Consider the following 15,598-nt stretch of genomic DNA (forward strand, 5'->3'; position numbering starts at 1 on the left):
GAAAGAAGCAGAGGGTTCTATTGGTGAAGTTGAAAGAAGCAGAGGGTTCTATTGGTGAAGTTGAAAGAAGCAGAGGGATCTATTGGTGAAGTTGAAAGAAGCAGAGGGTTCTATTGGTGAAGTTGAAAGAAGCAGAGGGATCTATTGGTGAAGTTGAAAGAAGCAGAGGGTTCTATTGGTGAAGTTGAAAGAAGCAGAGGGTTCTATTGGTGAAGTTGAAAGAAGCAGAGGGTCCTTTTGACTAACACATGCTTTGACCCCTTGTGAAGTAGCCGCCATCTTTGATTTTCTCCCCTGTGACCTCAGGGAACATCAGTTGACACTCTAACCATCTTACTGTGTCTGTAATGAGCAACAGATGTCTTCACAGTCTGACTTGGGGAAAGATGTAGTACATTCCAACTCTGCAACACCAACCCAGGATTAGTACATGAACCTACTTTACACAGACAGATGCAGATGTACTTTGTTTAGCAGATGACTCAGAAGGCAGACCCAGATGAAGCCCACTCCTGGAGAGGGAAAAAGCACTTTCAATGGAGACTCACCATTGAGCTTTATAAGTCTAGGAAGAAGGGTCCGGAAAGCCAGCCCTTACTGTAAAAGTATGCTCTTGTTGCAAACCAGTTTGCTTTACTGTCTGTGGCTTGTGACTATGATATACAGATGTCAGATCTTAATTTGATCACTCTTTTGTTGCTGAGAATGTTCTAACTTGTAGTGTATTTGAGTATAAAAAAGGCTTCTAAAGTTTGTAATTTTCACTTTTAAATTTCAGACTTAATTTTCCCTAACAAGAAATGTATCAACCCCAACAATAATGTCCATTAATTATAATCCACATAATAATTCATAATAATGTCCTGTTGCTGCAAGCTGCCCAAATTAAGATCCTACATCTGTAAACTGATGTCAGGTTTCTACAACTGTAAGTTTCTACACTTTAACATGTAAAGTATGTAGCAGGATACAAGCAGAGACAGGACTGGCTTGGATTGGTATGTGAATGGAGAGGTGTTGTGTATCTTTTGGGTATGCTGTGTAACCTCTGGCAGCTCTCCCATCTGACTGGCTGTAAACTCACCATGCCTCTCAAACAGTCAAACGCCCTGACGTTATCTGGCCAGGCCTTCAAACTGCTGTGAAATAAAACTATGTTCGGATTTCATTTCTACTTGAAGTTGATCTGAAGTTGATCTAGGGTCTAGAGAGGTGATCTAGCAGGATGGATGGTTTGATGGAGGGATGGATGTTTTGATGGAGGGATGGATGTTTTGATGGAGCGATGGATGTTTTGATGGTGGGATGGATGTTTTGATGGAGGGATGGATGGTTTGATGGAGGGATGGATGTTTTTATGGAGGGATGTTTTGATGGTGGGATGGATGTTTTGATGGAGGGATGGATGGTTTGATGGAGGGAGGGATGTTTTGATGGAGGGATGGATGTTTTGATGGATGGATGGATGTTTTGATGGAGGGATGGATGTTTTGATGGAGGGATGGATGTTTTGATGGATGGATGTTTTGATGGATGGATGTTTTGATGGATGAATGTTTGATGGAGGGATGGATGTTTTGATGGAGGGATGTTTTGATGGAGGGATGTTTTGATGGATGGATGTTTTGATGGATGGATGTTTTGATGGAGGGATGATGTTTTGATGGAGGGATGGATGTTTTGATGGATGGATGTTTTGATGGATGGATGTTTTGATGGAGGGATGGATGTTTTGATGGAGGGATGGATGTTTTGATGGAGGGATGGATGTTTTGATGGAGGGATGGATGTTTTGATGGAGGGATGGATGTTTTGATGGATGGATGTTTTGATGGATGGATGTTTTGATGGAGGGATGGATGTTTTGATGGCGGGATGGATGTTTTGATAGAGTGATGGAGAGATTCAGCGATGGGGTGAGGGGTTAAGGGGGAGGTGTAGCTCTATCTGGTATCTGTATTTACTAGCTGAGCTAAGACAGACTTGACACACACACACCTACTGTAGGGAAAGGCAAAAATACAGAGATACTATAAATGCCATCTAAAAATCACAACCTCACCATAGCTAATCTATTGACCTTTTATAACCTCTAAAAGTCTAAGTCTTTTGGGAGGCTTTTACTAGGCTGACATATGGAATTGTTTTAAGATGGTCATACCATGGATCATTCAGCTATTTGATATTTTAAAACCCCTTTGTAACTCGTCACCTCCCACCGCAGATGAGGAAGGCCGATGTACGCGGAAAACCCTGATATCTCCAGCTTAAACCTTTCTCATTATGTTACTTAGAGTGATGCAGGGGGTGCGTCAACAGACTCTTAAGGATCAGAAATGTTGTCTTTTAAATGTATCTGAAGCGCTGTCTTTGCAGAAGCACCTTCTAATGTCATGTCAGCAAAGCAGATAGAAAATTCCAATTGGCCTGAAATGTAGAGTAGCCTTGAGGCTACGCTCTCCTTCCTGGGACTCCATGACCTGGAATGCATGCACTTTCTCTTCTGAAGGGAGTGTGTGTGTGTGTGTGTGTGTGTGTGTGTGTGTGTGTGTGTGTGTGTGTGTGTGTGTGTGTCCCTCTGAAGGGAGAGATTGGTGGAAACAATCATTAACCTTGGATTGCAGACCCAATTTACCTTCATAGACAGTTAATACGTATCCTTTCCCAGACCTGATTACTGGGAGGAATGCTTAAGGTTTCACCAGACACACTTCTCCTCTTTGAAATGTATTGCTATAGTGCAGGCCGTGACATGTTAATGCAAAGGAAACCATATTTCATGGTCTGGTCACAGAGAACTTGCTGTCTATGAGATTGTAGATTAGGGACCGCACAAAGAAATGCTGACACACACACACAGATGGACACACATATATACAGACACACACACACAGATGGACACACATATATACAGACACACACACACAGATGGACACACATATATACAGACACACACACACAGATGGACACACATATATACAGACACACACACATACAAACACACACACACAGATGGACACACATATATACAGACACACACACATACAAACACACACACAGATGGACACACATATATACAGACACACACACACAGATGGACACACATATATATATACAGACACACACACACAGATGGACACACATATATACATACACACACACATACAAACACACACACACAGATGGACACACATATATACAGACACACACACACAGATGGACACACATATATACATACACACACACATACAAACACACACACACAGATGGACACACATATATACAGACACACACACACAGATGGACACACATATATACAGACACACACACACAGATGGACACACATATATACAGACACACACACATACAAACACACACACAGATGGACACACATATATACAGACACACACACATACAAACACACACACACAGATGGACACACATATATACAGACACACACACACAGATGGACACACATATATATATATAGAGACACACACACATACAAACACACACACAGATGGACACACATATATACAGACACACACACACAGATGGACACACATATATACAGACACACACACACAGATGGACACACATATATACAGACACACACACATACAAACACACACACACAGATGGACACACATATATACAGACACACACACACAGATGGACACACATATATATAGAGACACACACACATACAAACACACACACAGATGGACACACATATATACAGACACACACACATACTAGGACACACATATATACAGACACACACACATACAAACACACACACACAGATGGACACACATATATACATACACACACACACATACAAACACACACACACACGTGGACACACACACACATCGACACAGATGCGTACCTTCAGGTGGAGATAAGAGCTGGACACAGATGTCTGTTATTACAGATTTTCTTTGGTGTCGCGATCAAACTCAACATGCACACACACACACACACACACACACCACACACACACACACACACACACACACACACACACACACACACACACACACACACACCACACACACACACACACACACACACACACACACACACACACACACACAGGAAACAATTAGCTATGGTGTTTTAGCCTAGCTCAGGGATTAATCAGACCTGGTATGTGAGTTCCAGGGCTATGAGTGGGAGAAGGCTTCAGGGCAGGGGGCTCGACTAATCTCTTCCCCAGGATAGGTGTTCTGGTCTGGGGGACCGTGGCAGGCCAGGTATGCCTCAAAGCCGAGGTAGATGCTATGGCTCCCATTCCAGACGACCTTGATTCTGAGGGGATGGTTATGCAGTTTAGACTATATGGAATATAATGACCAGGATCAGGAAGTAGACTTGGGACAAATCTGGGCCTTAGTTATAGGCTATAACTTTATCTCATCATTTGATCAGGTCACATTGTCGGGAAAAAGACCCATATGGTAGTTAACTGACTGTTATCTACTGAAAGGGATAGGCATGATTCACCATCTGAAATGTCATGGCTTTGATATGATTTCATGAATACTGCGAATATTTTACTATCGTGATGGTGTTCACTTGATTAGAGCAGGGTGTTGATTTAGTATATCAGTGTTGTTCGCTGTGAGATGGTGAATGTTCATTGTGCCTAATTGCTTAGCTTGTTTCAAGGGAGCTGTCAACAGTCTCCATAGTAACAACCTTGGTACTGACGTGTTGTAGACAGGAGTATATTCATGGCCATGTGCACAAATAGGAGTCCTGCCGTGAAGCCTTGATCGCCCAGGGTCCTTCCAAAGTGAACATTCGTTAGGGCTCCACATTGTGCTAGCCATGTTCAACTGTGTGAAACAGCACACTGACTGTTAGCTACTGAACGGGATGTGATTCACCATCTGAAATGTCATGGCTTTGAAATGATTTGGTGAATATTTGACTATCGTGATGGTTCTCAGCTGCTTAGAGGAGGGTGTTGATTCCTGCATGGGAAACAAATTAGTCAGCTGAATATAGGGATATGTAAGTGTAGCAGATATTATCGTGAATCATACTCATGAAGATAGAGACCTACCTGAGACCGTGACGATGTCCTCTTTCTGGCCTGACATGCTGACCTGGGATCAGTCTGATTCAACATGTGATAGTGTTGTGTAGAAAACACTCATGTATGGGCCTTGTTTAACTGTTTCACTTTGTTGCTTTCAGAAAAGATAGAAGAGTCTGAGCTGAATCTTAACGAGGACGTGGATCTGTCGGAGGAGATCTGAGAAGACGACCAGGAACAGGAGAGAAGAGGAGGAGAAGGAGGGATAAAAGAGGAGGAGGAGGACAGAGCATGGGCCATTCCTGCTTGTGGATTTTTCTGCTGTCCCTGTCTCTCTCCCACCAGGCAGTCACTGAACAGGCAGAAGGTATTGGATTTGACCTCTTTCTCCCTCTCCATCCCTCTCTCTGCCTCACTCTCTCTCCTCCCTCTCACCATTTCTCTCCTGACCATTCCCTTTCCTCAGCTTTCTCAACATCTCTCACTGTCTCTCTCTGTTTCTCTCTCTCTCCGTCTCTCTCCCCCTCCTCTCGCTCTCCGTCTCTGTTCCTCCTTATCTATCTCACCATTTCTCTACTTGTTCCACTTATCTCCCTGTATCTCACCAAACCTTCCTCTCATTATTTCTTTCCAGCCCACCCTCCATCTCGTTCTGTGTGTCTCCCCACCACCAACTTACCCTTTCCTTTCTCCTCCTCTCTCTGTCCTCTCCTTCTTCTCCTCTCTCCATCCTGTCCTTCTCCTCTCTCCATCCTGTTCTTCTCCTCTCTCCATCCTGTCCTCCTCTCTCCATCCTGTCCTCCTCTCTCCATCCTGTCCTCCCCCTCTCTCCATCCTGTCCTTCTCCTCTCTCCATCCTGTCCTTCTTCTCCTCTCTCCATCCTGTCCTTCTCCTCTTTCCATCCGGTCCTTCTCCTCTTTCCATCCTGTCTTTCTCCTCTCTACGTCCTCGCCTTCTTCTCCTCTCTCAGTCCTCTCCTTCTTCTCTTCTCTCCATCCTGTCCTTCTCCTCTCTCCATCCTGTACTTCTTCTCCTCTCTACGTCCTCTCCTTCTTCTCCTCTCCACGTCCTCTCCTTCTTCTCCTCTCTCCATCCTGTCCTTCTCCTCTCTCCATCCTGTCCTTCTCCTCTCTCCATCCTGTCCTTCTCCTCTCTCCATCCTGTCCTTCTCCTCTCTCCATCCTGTCCTTCTCTTCTCTCCATCCTGTCCTTCTTCTCCTCTCTCCATCCTGTCCTTCTCTTTCCATCCTGTCCTTCTTCTCCTCTCTATGTCCTCTCCTTCTTCTCTTCTCTCCATCCTGTCCTTCTTCTCCTCTCTCAGTCCTCTCCTTCTCTTCTCTCCATCCTGTTCTTCTTATCTTCTCTCCATCCTGTTCTTCTTATCTTCTCTCCATCCTGTTCTTCTTCTCCTCTCTCCATCCTGTCCTTCTTCTCCTCTCTCCATCCTGTCCTTCTTCTCCTCTCTCCATCCTGTCCTCCTTCTCCTCTCTCCATCCTGTCCTCCTTCTCCTCTCTCCATCCTATCCTTCTTCTCCTCTCTCCATCCTGTCCTTCTTCTCCTCTCTCCATCCTGTACTTCTTCTTCTCTCCATCCTGTCTTTTTTTCTCTTATGCTCCGTCTATCTGTTTCAGACACAAGTGCTAGACTAAATAATGTCTTTATGTCCAGTATGTCTAGACACCTGGATGGACTAGGCAGGTAGACAGTGATGCAGACTCAGTCACTCTTCCATCTTTAGACAGGGCATTCTGAACATCTGGGAGCCTCCTGTTCACCACTATCTGTCAGACTACAGTCCACTGTCAAATCTTGGCCTTAGGTTTGGTACTGTACATCATACCTGTGTCAAATACATATGTCAAATCTGTTCAAATACTTTAGCTGGGCTTCATTTGGTTTGCCCGGTACATCAGAACCAATGGCATAGTCCCAAAAGTGCAAATTCCAAGCTAAATCAAATGCATGTCTGCTAGAGGTTTACTGTACACAGCTTCCGATGTTCTTGGATGCCATGGAAGGTTGAATTAGCCAATCAACTGGCTAAAGATGAACTCTCAGGGTGGAATCTGATTGGCAGCCAGTAATGCATCTTTTATTTTTTTTTACTTTCCAACTATTGGAATGAAACAATGTTTGTGCAACACCTACCAACCTCGCTGAGAGGTTCTTTCAGTGTAATGGCTGAGGTTCTGAGGTTGAGTCCCAGTCAGGCTTCCCCTTGAATCTGCAGCAGTACTATAACTCTATGCCTACGGTGTTTAACTGACAGAAGGCTTTAGACTGGGCTTGATTTAAACACCAACGTCACTGACTCTCATGTTCTGTGAGATTAAATGAATTTAAATATAATTGTTTTACGTTACCTTTTTCCCCAAAGTAGAACTTAGATGGTGCAGATGGAATTTTGTCAAATACACCAGCCTGGCTGGCAGCTGTGTTGAAACTAGAGGAACCAACTCAAGACTAAAGCCTGTCTGGAAAGGTTCCATTGGAGTAACCAACTGTTGCCATTCTTGGGGCTTGTTCTCTTTTGTCAAAGATTCACACATGGATCCAAGTTATTATGTCCCAATATTAGAATGTAGTGAATAATAACAGACTATTGACTGTACTGTATTGTTAGATGATGATATGTAGCAACTAGGTAGACAACAGTGGACAGGTACTGAACTATAATGACCCTTCACCATGTGTTGTCTAGCAATTCTAGACATGTGGTTCTCACCTGCCAGACACAGTATACAGTCTGAACATTTGATCTTTTCCCCTCAGTCTGTCTATCTGTCAGTCTGTCTATCTGTCAGTCTGTCTATTTGTCTGAACAATGTATGTGTTTCCTCTCTGTCTGTCTGTCAGTCAGTCTCTCTGTCTGGACAATTTACATTCTTTCCCATCTGTTTGTCTATCCATCTGCCTGTCTGCCTGTCCGTTCGTCGGTCCGTCCTTAAGTCAGTCTGTCTATCCATCCATCCTTCAGTCAGTCAGTCAGTCAGTCTGCCTGTCTGTCTGTCCATCCTCCAATCCTCCAGTCTATCCATCTGTCTGTCCGTCCGTCAATCTGTCCGCCCGTCAATCTGTCCGTCCGTCAATCTGTCCGTCCGTCAATCTGTCCACCCGTCAATCTGTCCGTCCGTCAATCTGTCCACCCGTCAATCTGTCCCTCCGTCAATCTGTCCGCCCGTCAATCTGTCCGTCCGTCAATCTGTCCACCCGTCAATCTGTCCGCCCGTCAATCTGTCCGCCCGTCAATCTGTCCGTCCGTCAATCTGTCCACCCGTCAATCTGTCCGCCCGTCAATCTGTCCGCCCGTCAATCTGTCCACCCGTCAATCTGTCCGCCCGTCAATCTGTCCGCCCGTCAATCTGTCCGTCCGTCAATCTGTCCGTCCGTCAATCTGTCCACCCGTCAATCTGTCCACCCGTCAATCTGTCCGTCCGTCAATCTGTCCGCCCGTCAATCTGTCCGCCCGTCAATCTGTCCGGCCGTCAATCTGTCCGTCCGTGGTTTGGTTTGCTGCCTTTGTGAAGCTTGACTTAGGAACCGAGCTCAGTCATGACTCACACTGTCGTTTCCCATGACCTGTAAAGGTTTTAGCATGCGTCACAGACTCCATTACATGGCGATGTGGCCAGAGGCAGTTTGTCGGTGTAGTCTCCAAAACGGTTCCCTGTGATACTTAGTCTCCTGACTGTAGAATGGAGGATATAGTTTTGTGAGCAGGAGCAGAATGCTGGTCCGCGGTGAGCCGGGACATATGTCACCCCCGCTGAATCCCGGGATGGCAGCCAAGGAAGGGTAGGATAAAAGAGGAGAGAAAAGCGAGGGAGGACAAGGGGAAAGGAGAGAGGCTGAGTTATCACATAGAGCACAATCACTGGACCGTATCGTCTATTCCCTGTTGTAATCTATTCTGTCACGGTAATACTGGGGCACTGACAGGGACTGTGTGTGTGTGTGTGTGTGTGTGTGAGTGAGAGTGTGTGTGTGGCTAATATGGCAAGTAATACGGTTCATATAGTGGGTGTGTCCGCCACAAACACACACATTTATATCCATTACCATGCAACAGGTGTGCATCTGTTCCAGTGTGTGTGGTTATGCAAAGAGACCCAATACCTATTCTACCGCCCGGTGTGTGTTTGAGCGGACGCGGAGGCTGGCCCCACTTTAGGCTGTTTATGTTGCTATTCCAAGCCTTCCTCTTCGCTGTACTAAAATGTTACTGCTGGACTGCTCAGAATATTGATGGTCTCAACGCCTCACCTGTGTGCCATTAAACATTCATAGGAGCCTTGTGGTGCGCTGTCTGTGACAGCAGAAGGTTGGCCACGGAAATGTATTACCTGCCGAGGCTGGTAGCCTAGCAGTCAAAAGTGTTGGGCCACTAACCGAAAGATTTCTGGTTCAAATCCGCAAGGTGGAAAAATCTGCTGTTCTGCTCCTGAGCAAGGCAGTTAACCCCCAGTAACAACTGCTCTTCAGGCACCGATGACTACGATTAAGGAAGCTCCCTGAACCTCTTCAATTCGGAGGGTTTGGGTTAAATGCAGAAGGTTGTGCAACTGACTAGGTATCCCCTTCCCTATTTAATGGAGGTATACTGCCACCTTGTGGTAGAATGGGGAAATACTGTTTGGAGAGGAGCGGGGTGAAATTGGCCCGAGATGCTGATTGTGGGTCAGTTTGGCATTTTCCCCACTAATGGTTGTTAGCGTCCAATTGGCTCATTCATCCCCCCTCCTCTCCCCTCTAACTATTCCGCAGGTCGTTACTGTAAATGAGAATGTGTAAAATAAAGGTTCAGCCTGGAGCGTGGACAGAAACAGATCAGTTGAGTTTCTGGTTTCACAGAGAACGAAACATGAGAGGAACAATAGGTGAAATAAAGCTACATTAAATGAAGGCTTTGGAATTCAGGTTTAATAAAGACACTCTTTTTCTTCTTTGTTTTGTCTTCTCTTGTGAAATGAACAGGTGCCAACGCTCAGTTAATCTGGCCTTTATTGTCCCCCGAGGCTGAGAGAAAACCCACTCAACTAAAAGATGCAATGGAAGGGATGCAGAGACGCACATCTTCTCATGCTGAATACAGACTGATATACAGACATCCCTGCAGGACATCTGCAGTCCTCCAACCCCGAATTCTGGGAAATGGAATGGAATCTTGCCACACTAAACCACTAAACCAGTCATATATCTGCTCTTCCCTCAGCATGTCGGACGGCGGAGCCTGCAGACCTAGTGTTCTTGGTGGATGAGTCGTGGGGCGTGGGCCAGACCAGCTTCTCCAGGGTTAAAGACTTCATCTCGGCCATCATCAATTCCTTTCAGGACAGCGTGGTGGGGTCCGAGGGCATCCGCTTCGGCGTCACCGTCTACGGAGATATACCCAGGTCTATATGGCTATAGGTCTGCCGGGTTGGGCAATGTTTTCCGCAAAGGTTACTTAGGAACATTTCTGTATTTGCATAAACATTCCTTTACCCCTCTCTCCAGGGGTAAGATCTGGCCCTGCAGGCTTTTGGTACACCTAATTTAACTAATTAACTAGTCATAGTCTTCAATCAGACAATAATTGGTGTTACTGCTTTGTCTTTGTCTAAAACATCTTCAGTCAATTCCTAAAGATATTTTCCTAACTCCAGAGTTGCAAAGAAGCTCGGGGACTTTTGCTCTGTCTGTATTAGGCCCTGTTAGGATCCATAGAGCCTCGCTGCTGATCAGTATAGACAGGCTGTTCAACCCAGGAATGACTCTTCTGCTCTCTCTCTCTCTCTCTCTGTCTTCAGGATGCGTATCGCCCTGACAGACTACAGTAGTCTCGAGGAGGTCCTGAGGGCAGTAAAGGACCTCCCGTTTGAAGGCGGGGCCAGTCGAACGGGCGACGCCCTCCAGTTCCTGGTGGATTATGTCTTCAGTGCGGCTATCACCAGGGACAATACCCCCAAGGTTAACTACTGTGCATCTCAGGAGATTGCTATATGTGGTCCCTGGGATGTTAAGCACTTCTCCAGGCATTGTGAGATCTGATAGTTAGCAACCACAGGAGGTTGGTGGCACCTTTATTTGGGAGAACAGGCTCGTGGTAATGACTGGAGTGGAATCGGTGGAATGGTCAAATATATCAAACAAATGCTTCCCAGTGGATTGATACCATTCCATCTGCTCCTTTCCGGACATTATTTTGAGCCGTTTCCCCTCAGCAGCTGTTAGCAACTGCACTTCTCCTTGAAGTGTTACACTGCACTATCCCAGCTGCACCTGGGATAACATGTCAGTCATTGAGATTCTTCACAGCCCTGCAAGTCTCTCACACACACACACACACACACACACACACACACACACACACACTGCAAGTCATGCTGAACCACAGCTGATGTGGCAGAGAGAGAAAGCAGGATTAGGCTGACATATTTGATTTCACCACTCAGAAGGCTGAGCACACACACCATAGCCACATCAGGTGCATATTGATGTGCTCTCATCCTCTCCTCCCCTCCTCCCCCTTACCCTCTCCCCCCACCCCCATCAATTGGGGCCTTAACTTTCGACGAACTGCAGTGAATTTTTCATAATGGGGAATTATCATTCCGCAGTGTTTTAAGTTTCACACTGCGTTATTGCATTATGCATGTAATCATGAGTTAAAACATGTCAAATATCTCTAAGGACAGGGCTTGTTTTTAGAATGCATGGAAATGTGCTATTTCCAATGAAGGCAAGTGTGCTCCCTACGAAGGAAGATCTAGTTAATCTAGTAGAGCAGGACTAGTTTGTCTAGTTCTATGCAATTGTGTGTCGCTATTGGAAAGACCCTTGCAGTAAATACGAATTGTAGTTGTATATTCTGGTAGATCTGTAACATAGAGCTAGTTTGATTAGATTTTCCATGTTTGCAGATTGCTGTCCTGATCACAAACGGCCGTTCGGATGACCAGGTGGATGGGCCGGCCAAGGCTGTCACAGACAATGGAATCTCTATCTATGCAGTGGGTGAGTCTGGAACGCTGTGATTATATATTCATACCACATCCCTGCAGAGTCCTGGAGATTCTATCCAGCTTACCTATCTGCTGTGCCTTAGGTGAAAAACGAATGTGGTATTCATGGTATATCATTGAAGTGTGTGTGCTTGTGCCTGCGTGCATTTGCAAGTGTGTGATTATGTGTGTGTTGAGCCTACGTGTGTGATTATGTGTGTGTTGAGCCTACGTGTGTGATTATGTGTGTGTTGAGCCTACGTGTGTGATTATGTGTGTGTTGAGCCTACGTGTGTGATTATGTGTGTGTTGAGCCTGTGTGTGTGATTATGTGTCTGTTGAGCCTGTGTGTGTGATTATGTGTGTGTTGAGCCTACGTGTGTGATTGTGTGTGTTGAGCCTACGTGTGTGATTATGTGTGTGTTGAGCCTACGTGTGTGATTATGTGTGTGTTGAGCCTACGTGTGTACATCTGTGTATCAGTCACTGTGTGTTTTAAGTACTGCATATTGCTTACACTTCATGCACTCCATGACCTATCTACCCATGTGTGACTGCAAACAGTACATAGACATACAGTACATAGACATACAGTACATAAACATGCAGTACATATACATAGTGTACATAGACATACAGTAGATAGACATACAGTACATAGACATACAGTACATAGACATACAGTACATAGACATACAGTACATAGACATACAGTAGATAGACATACAGTACATAGACATACAGTAGATAGACATACAATACATAGACATACAGTACATAGACATACAGTACATAGACATACAGTACATAGACATAGAGTACATAGACATAGAGTACATAGACATAGAGTACATAGACATACAGTACATAGACATACAGTACATAGACATGCAGTACATAGACATACAGTACATAGACATTCATTGACATGTGCAGTGAGAGTGTCTCTGCTCTCCTCAGCCCAGAGACAGGAAATAATTACAGCTCATTAGCCAGTGGTGACCTAATTACAATGATTTTTCATCAGGCTTTTCTGTGCCCCCCCCCTCCCACCCCCACTGACACGGAGGCCTGGTCCTGGCATTCATCATCCCCATAGAGGGAAGCATCAGTCTGATCAGCTAGCTCCTCTCTGTCTCTCACAGCTGGACAGAGCCAGCTAACACAGGCACTACACAGTTCACTACACAGTACACTACACCACCAGAGCAGGGGGGGGGTGATCAGTCAGCGCCTTATGATGTGTCTGTCTGTGGCGGGGGGGGGGGGGGGGGGGGGTGTTATCTGTGTGTGGGGTTAGGGGAATTATGTGTGTGTGTGCGTGTGCGGACATGTGAGCGTGTGTGGACATGTGTGTGTGTGTGTGTGTGTCTCAGGATATATCTCTCATCTCAACACATTGCGTGAGCTCCATCACTCTAAACCCCTTGACACTCTAACAGTATGAGCAGTTAACAGAACATTGTGTCTCTCTAATCGCATTTGGAATGGAACAAGATTCACTTAATTCCCTGTACAGTACTTTGTCATGACAAATGGACACTATGATAGATCAATGCTAACTAATGAACAAAATGAATAGATAGATATACTAGATAGGAGCAACTAGGACAGAATGGATGAACTCTCTCTAGTAGTTCTGAAAACAGATTTCTTTGCATTGCTGAATGCTATTTTAGTGCCATATTGGGTGTACTGAAAAAATCATTTTTACAACTATGTCCATTCTAGCTTTTATAGGTAGGTAGCCTAGTGGTTAGAGCGTTGGACCAGTAACCGAAAGGTTGCTGGATCGAATCCCCGAGCTCACAAGGTAAAAATATGTTGTTCTGCCCCTGAACAAGGCAGTCCATCCTTCTTTCTCTCTCCCTCCATCCTTCTCTCTCTGTCTTTCTCTCCCACTTTTCTCTCTTGTTCTTAACTTATTTGCCTAGTTAAATAAAGGTTAAATAAAGAAAAAATGTAAATGTTTCTCCTAGGGGTGAGAGGAGCCGACGAATCAGAGCTGCGCAGGATTGTGACTGAGCCCCACGAGGAACACCTGTTGCTAGCCGCTGACTTCTCTCTCCTGGATGCTCTCCTGCCCAAACTGTCCCGAAGAATCTGTTTCACCGCCTCTGAACCCCCACGCCCCGTCAAACACACCCCGGCCGGTGAGAATTAGTTCTAACCACTGATCCAGGATCAGATTGCTCACCTCCAATCGTAACCCTAACCATTAGAGGGGTGAAAAGAATCTGATCCTTTATCAGTGGTTGAGGGCAACTTTGAAAGTACCTATTCCTGAGAATGCCCAGAGATGTTCTGCTATGCAGGTATCTTTGTGTAGTGTGGCTAGATGTTAGCTGTACTGCCTATGGTTATTGTATATGAGTATATATTTAAACAGGCTATTTTGTTTAGTGGTGTCTGGTACGTACTTTGTATGTTCTTTATGTTTTAACCCCTTCATGTTTCAATCTCTGTTTCTCTCCCTCCATCCTTTTCTCCCTGTCTTTCTCTCTCCCTCCATCCTTTTCTCCCTCTCTTTCTCTCCCTCCATCCTTTTCTCCCTGTCTTTCTCTCCCTCCATCCTTTTCTCCCTCTCTTTCTCTCTCCCTCCATCCTTTTCTCCCTGTCTTTCTCTTCCCTCCATCCTTCTTTCTCTCCCTCCATCCTTTTCTCCCTGTCTTTCTCTCTCCCTCCATCCTTTCTCCCTGTCTTTCTCTCCCTCCATCCTTTTCTCCCTGTCTTTCTCTCCCCTCCATCCTTCTTTCTCTCCCCTCCATTCTTCTTTCTCTCCTTCCATCCTTTTCTCCCTGTCTTTCTCTCTCCCTCCATCCTTTCTCCCTGTCTTTCTCTCCCTCCATCCTTTTCTCCCTGTCTTTCTCTCTCCCTCCATCCTTTCTCCCTGTCTTTCTCTCCCTCCATCCTTTTCTCCCTGTCTTTCTCTCCCCTCCATCCTTCTTTCTCTCCCCTCCATTCTTCTTTCTCTCCTTCCATCCTTTTCTCCCTGTCTTTCTCTCTCCCTCCATCCTTTCTCCCTGTCTTTCTCTCCCTCCAACCTTTTCTCCCTGTCTTTCTCTCCCCTCCATCCTTCTTTCTCTCCCCTCCATCCTTTTCTCCCTGTCTTTCTCTCCCTCCATCCTTCTTTCTCTTCCCTCCATCCTTCTTTCTCTCCCCTCCATCCTTTTCTCCCTGTCTTTCTCTCCCCTCCATCCTTCTTTCTCTCCCCTCCATCCTTTTCTCCCTGTCTTTCTCTCCCCTCCATCCTTCTTTCTCTCCCTCCATCCTTTTCTCCCTGTCTTTCTCTCCCTCCATCCTTCTTTCTCTCCCTCCATCCTTCTTTCTCTCCCCTCCATCCTTCTTTCTCTCCCTCCATCCTTTTCTCCCTGTCTTTCTCTCCCTCCGTCCTTCTTTCTCTCCCTCCATCCTTTTCTCTCTGTCTTTCTCTCCCTCCATCCTTCTTTCTCTCCCTCCATCCTTTTCTCCCTGTCTTTCTCTCCATCCCTCCTTCTTTCTCTCCCTCCATCCTTCTTTCTCTCCCCTCCATCCTTCTTTCTCTCCCTCCATCCTTCTTTCTCTCC

At 45.6% G+C, this 15,598-nt stretch overlaps 1 protein-coding gene across 15 annotated transcripts in view; it reads left to right on the forward strand.

Annotated features, from left to right (window-relative positions):
* LOC110490786 (collagen alpha-1(VII) chain-like) overlaps nucleotides 1-15,598 on the forward strand; it is a 112,376-nt gene that overhangs the window by 2,746 nt on the left and 94,032 nt on the right. For all 15 annotated transcript variants that reach the window (XR_016490125.1, XM_090213622.1, XM_090213625.1 and 12 more), the window contains exons 2-6: nucleotides 5,209-5,414; nucleotides 10,262-10,442; nucleotides 10,839-10,998; nucleotides 11,952-12,045; nucleotides 14,012-14,185. Coding sequence is in view for 14 of the 15 variants with exons in the window: in XM_090213622.1 (XP_090069748.1) it covers nucleotides 5,339-5,414; nucleotides 10,262-10,442; nucleotides 10,839-10,998; nucleotides 11,952-12,045; nucleotides 14,012-14,185 (685 nt within the window). In the remaining variant the exon portion in view is untranslated. The remainder of the gene's footprint in view (nucleotides 1-5,208; nucleotides 5,415-10,261; nucleotides 10,443-10,838; nucleotides 10,999-11,951; nucleotides 12,046-14,011; nucleotides 14,186-15,598) is intronic.

This window comes from Oncorhynchus mykiss, chromosome 21 (genome assembly GCF_057628025.1).
Source record: "Oncorhynchus mykiss isolate SJ-2025 chromosome 21, ASM5762802v1, whole genome shotgun sequence".
Taxonomy (NCBI): Eukaryota; Metazoa; Chordata; class Actinopteri; order Salmoniformes; family Salmonidae; genus Oncorhynchus; species Oncorhynchus mykiss.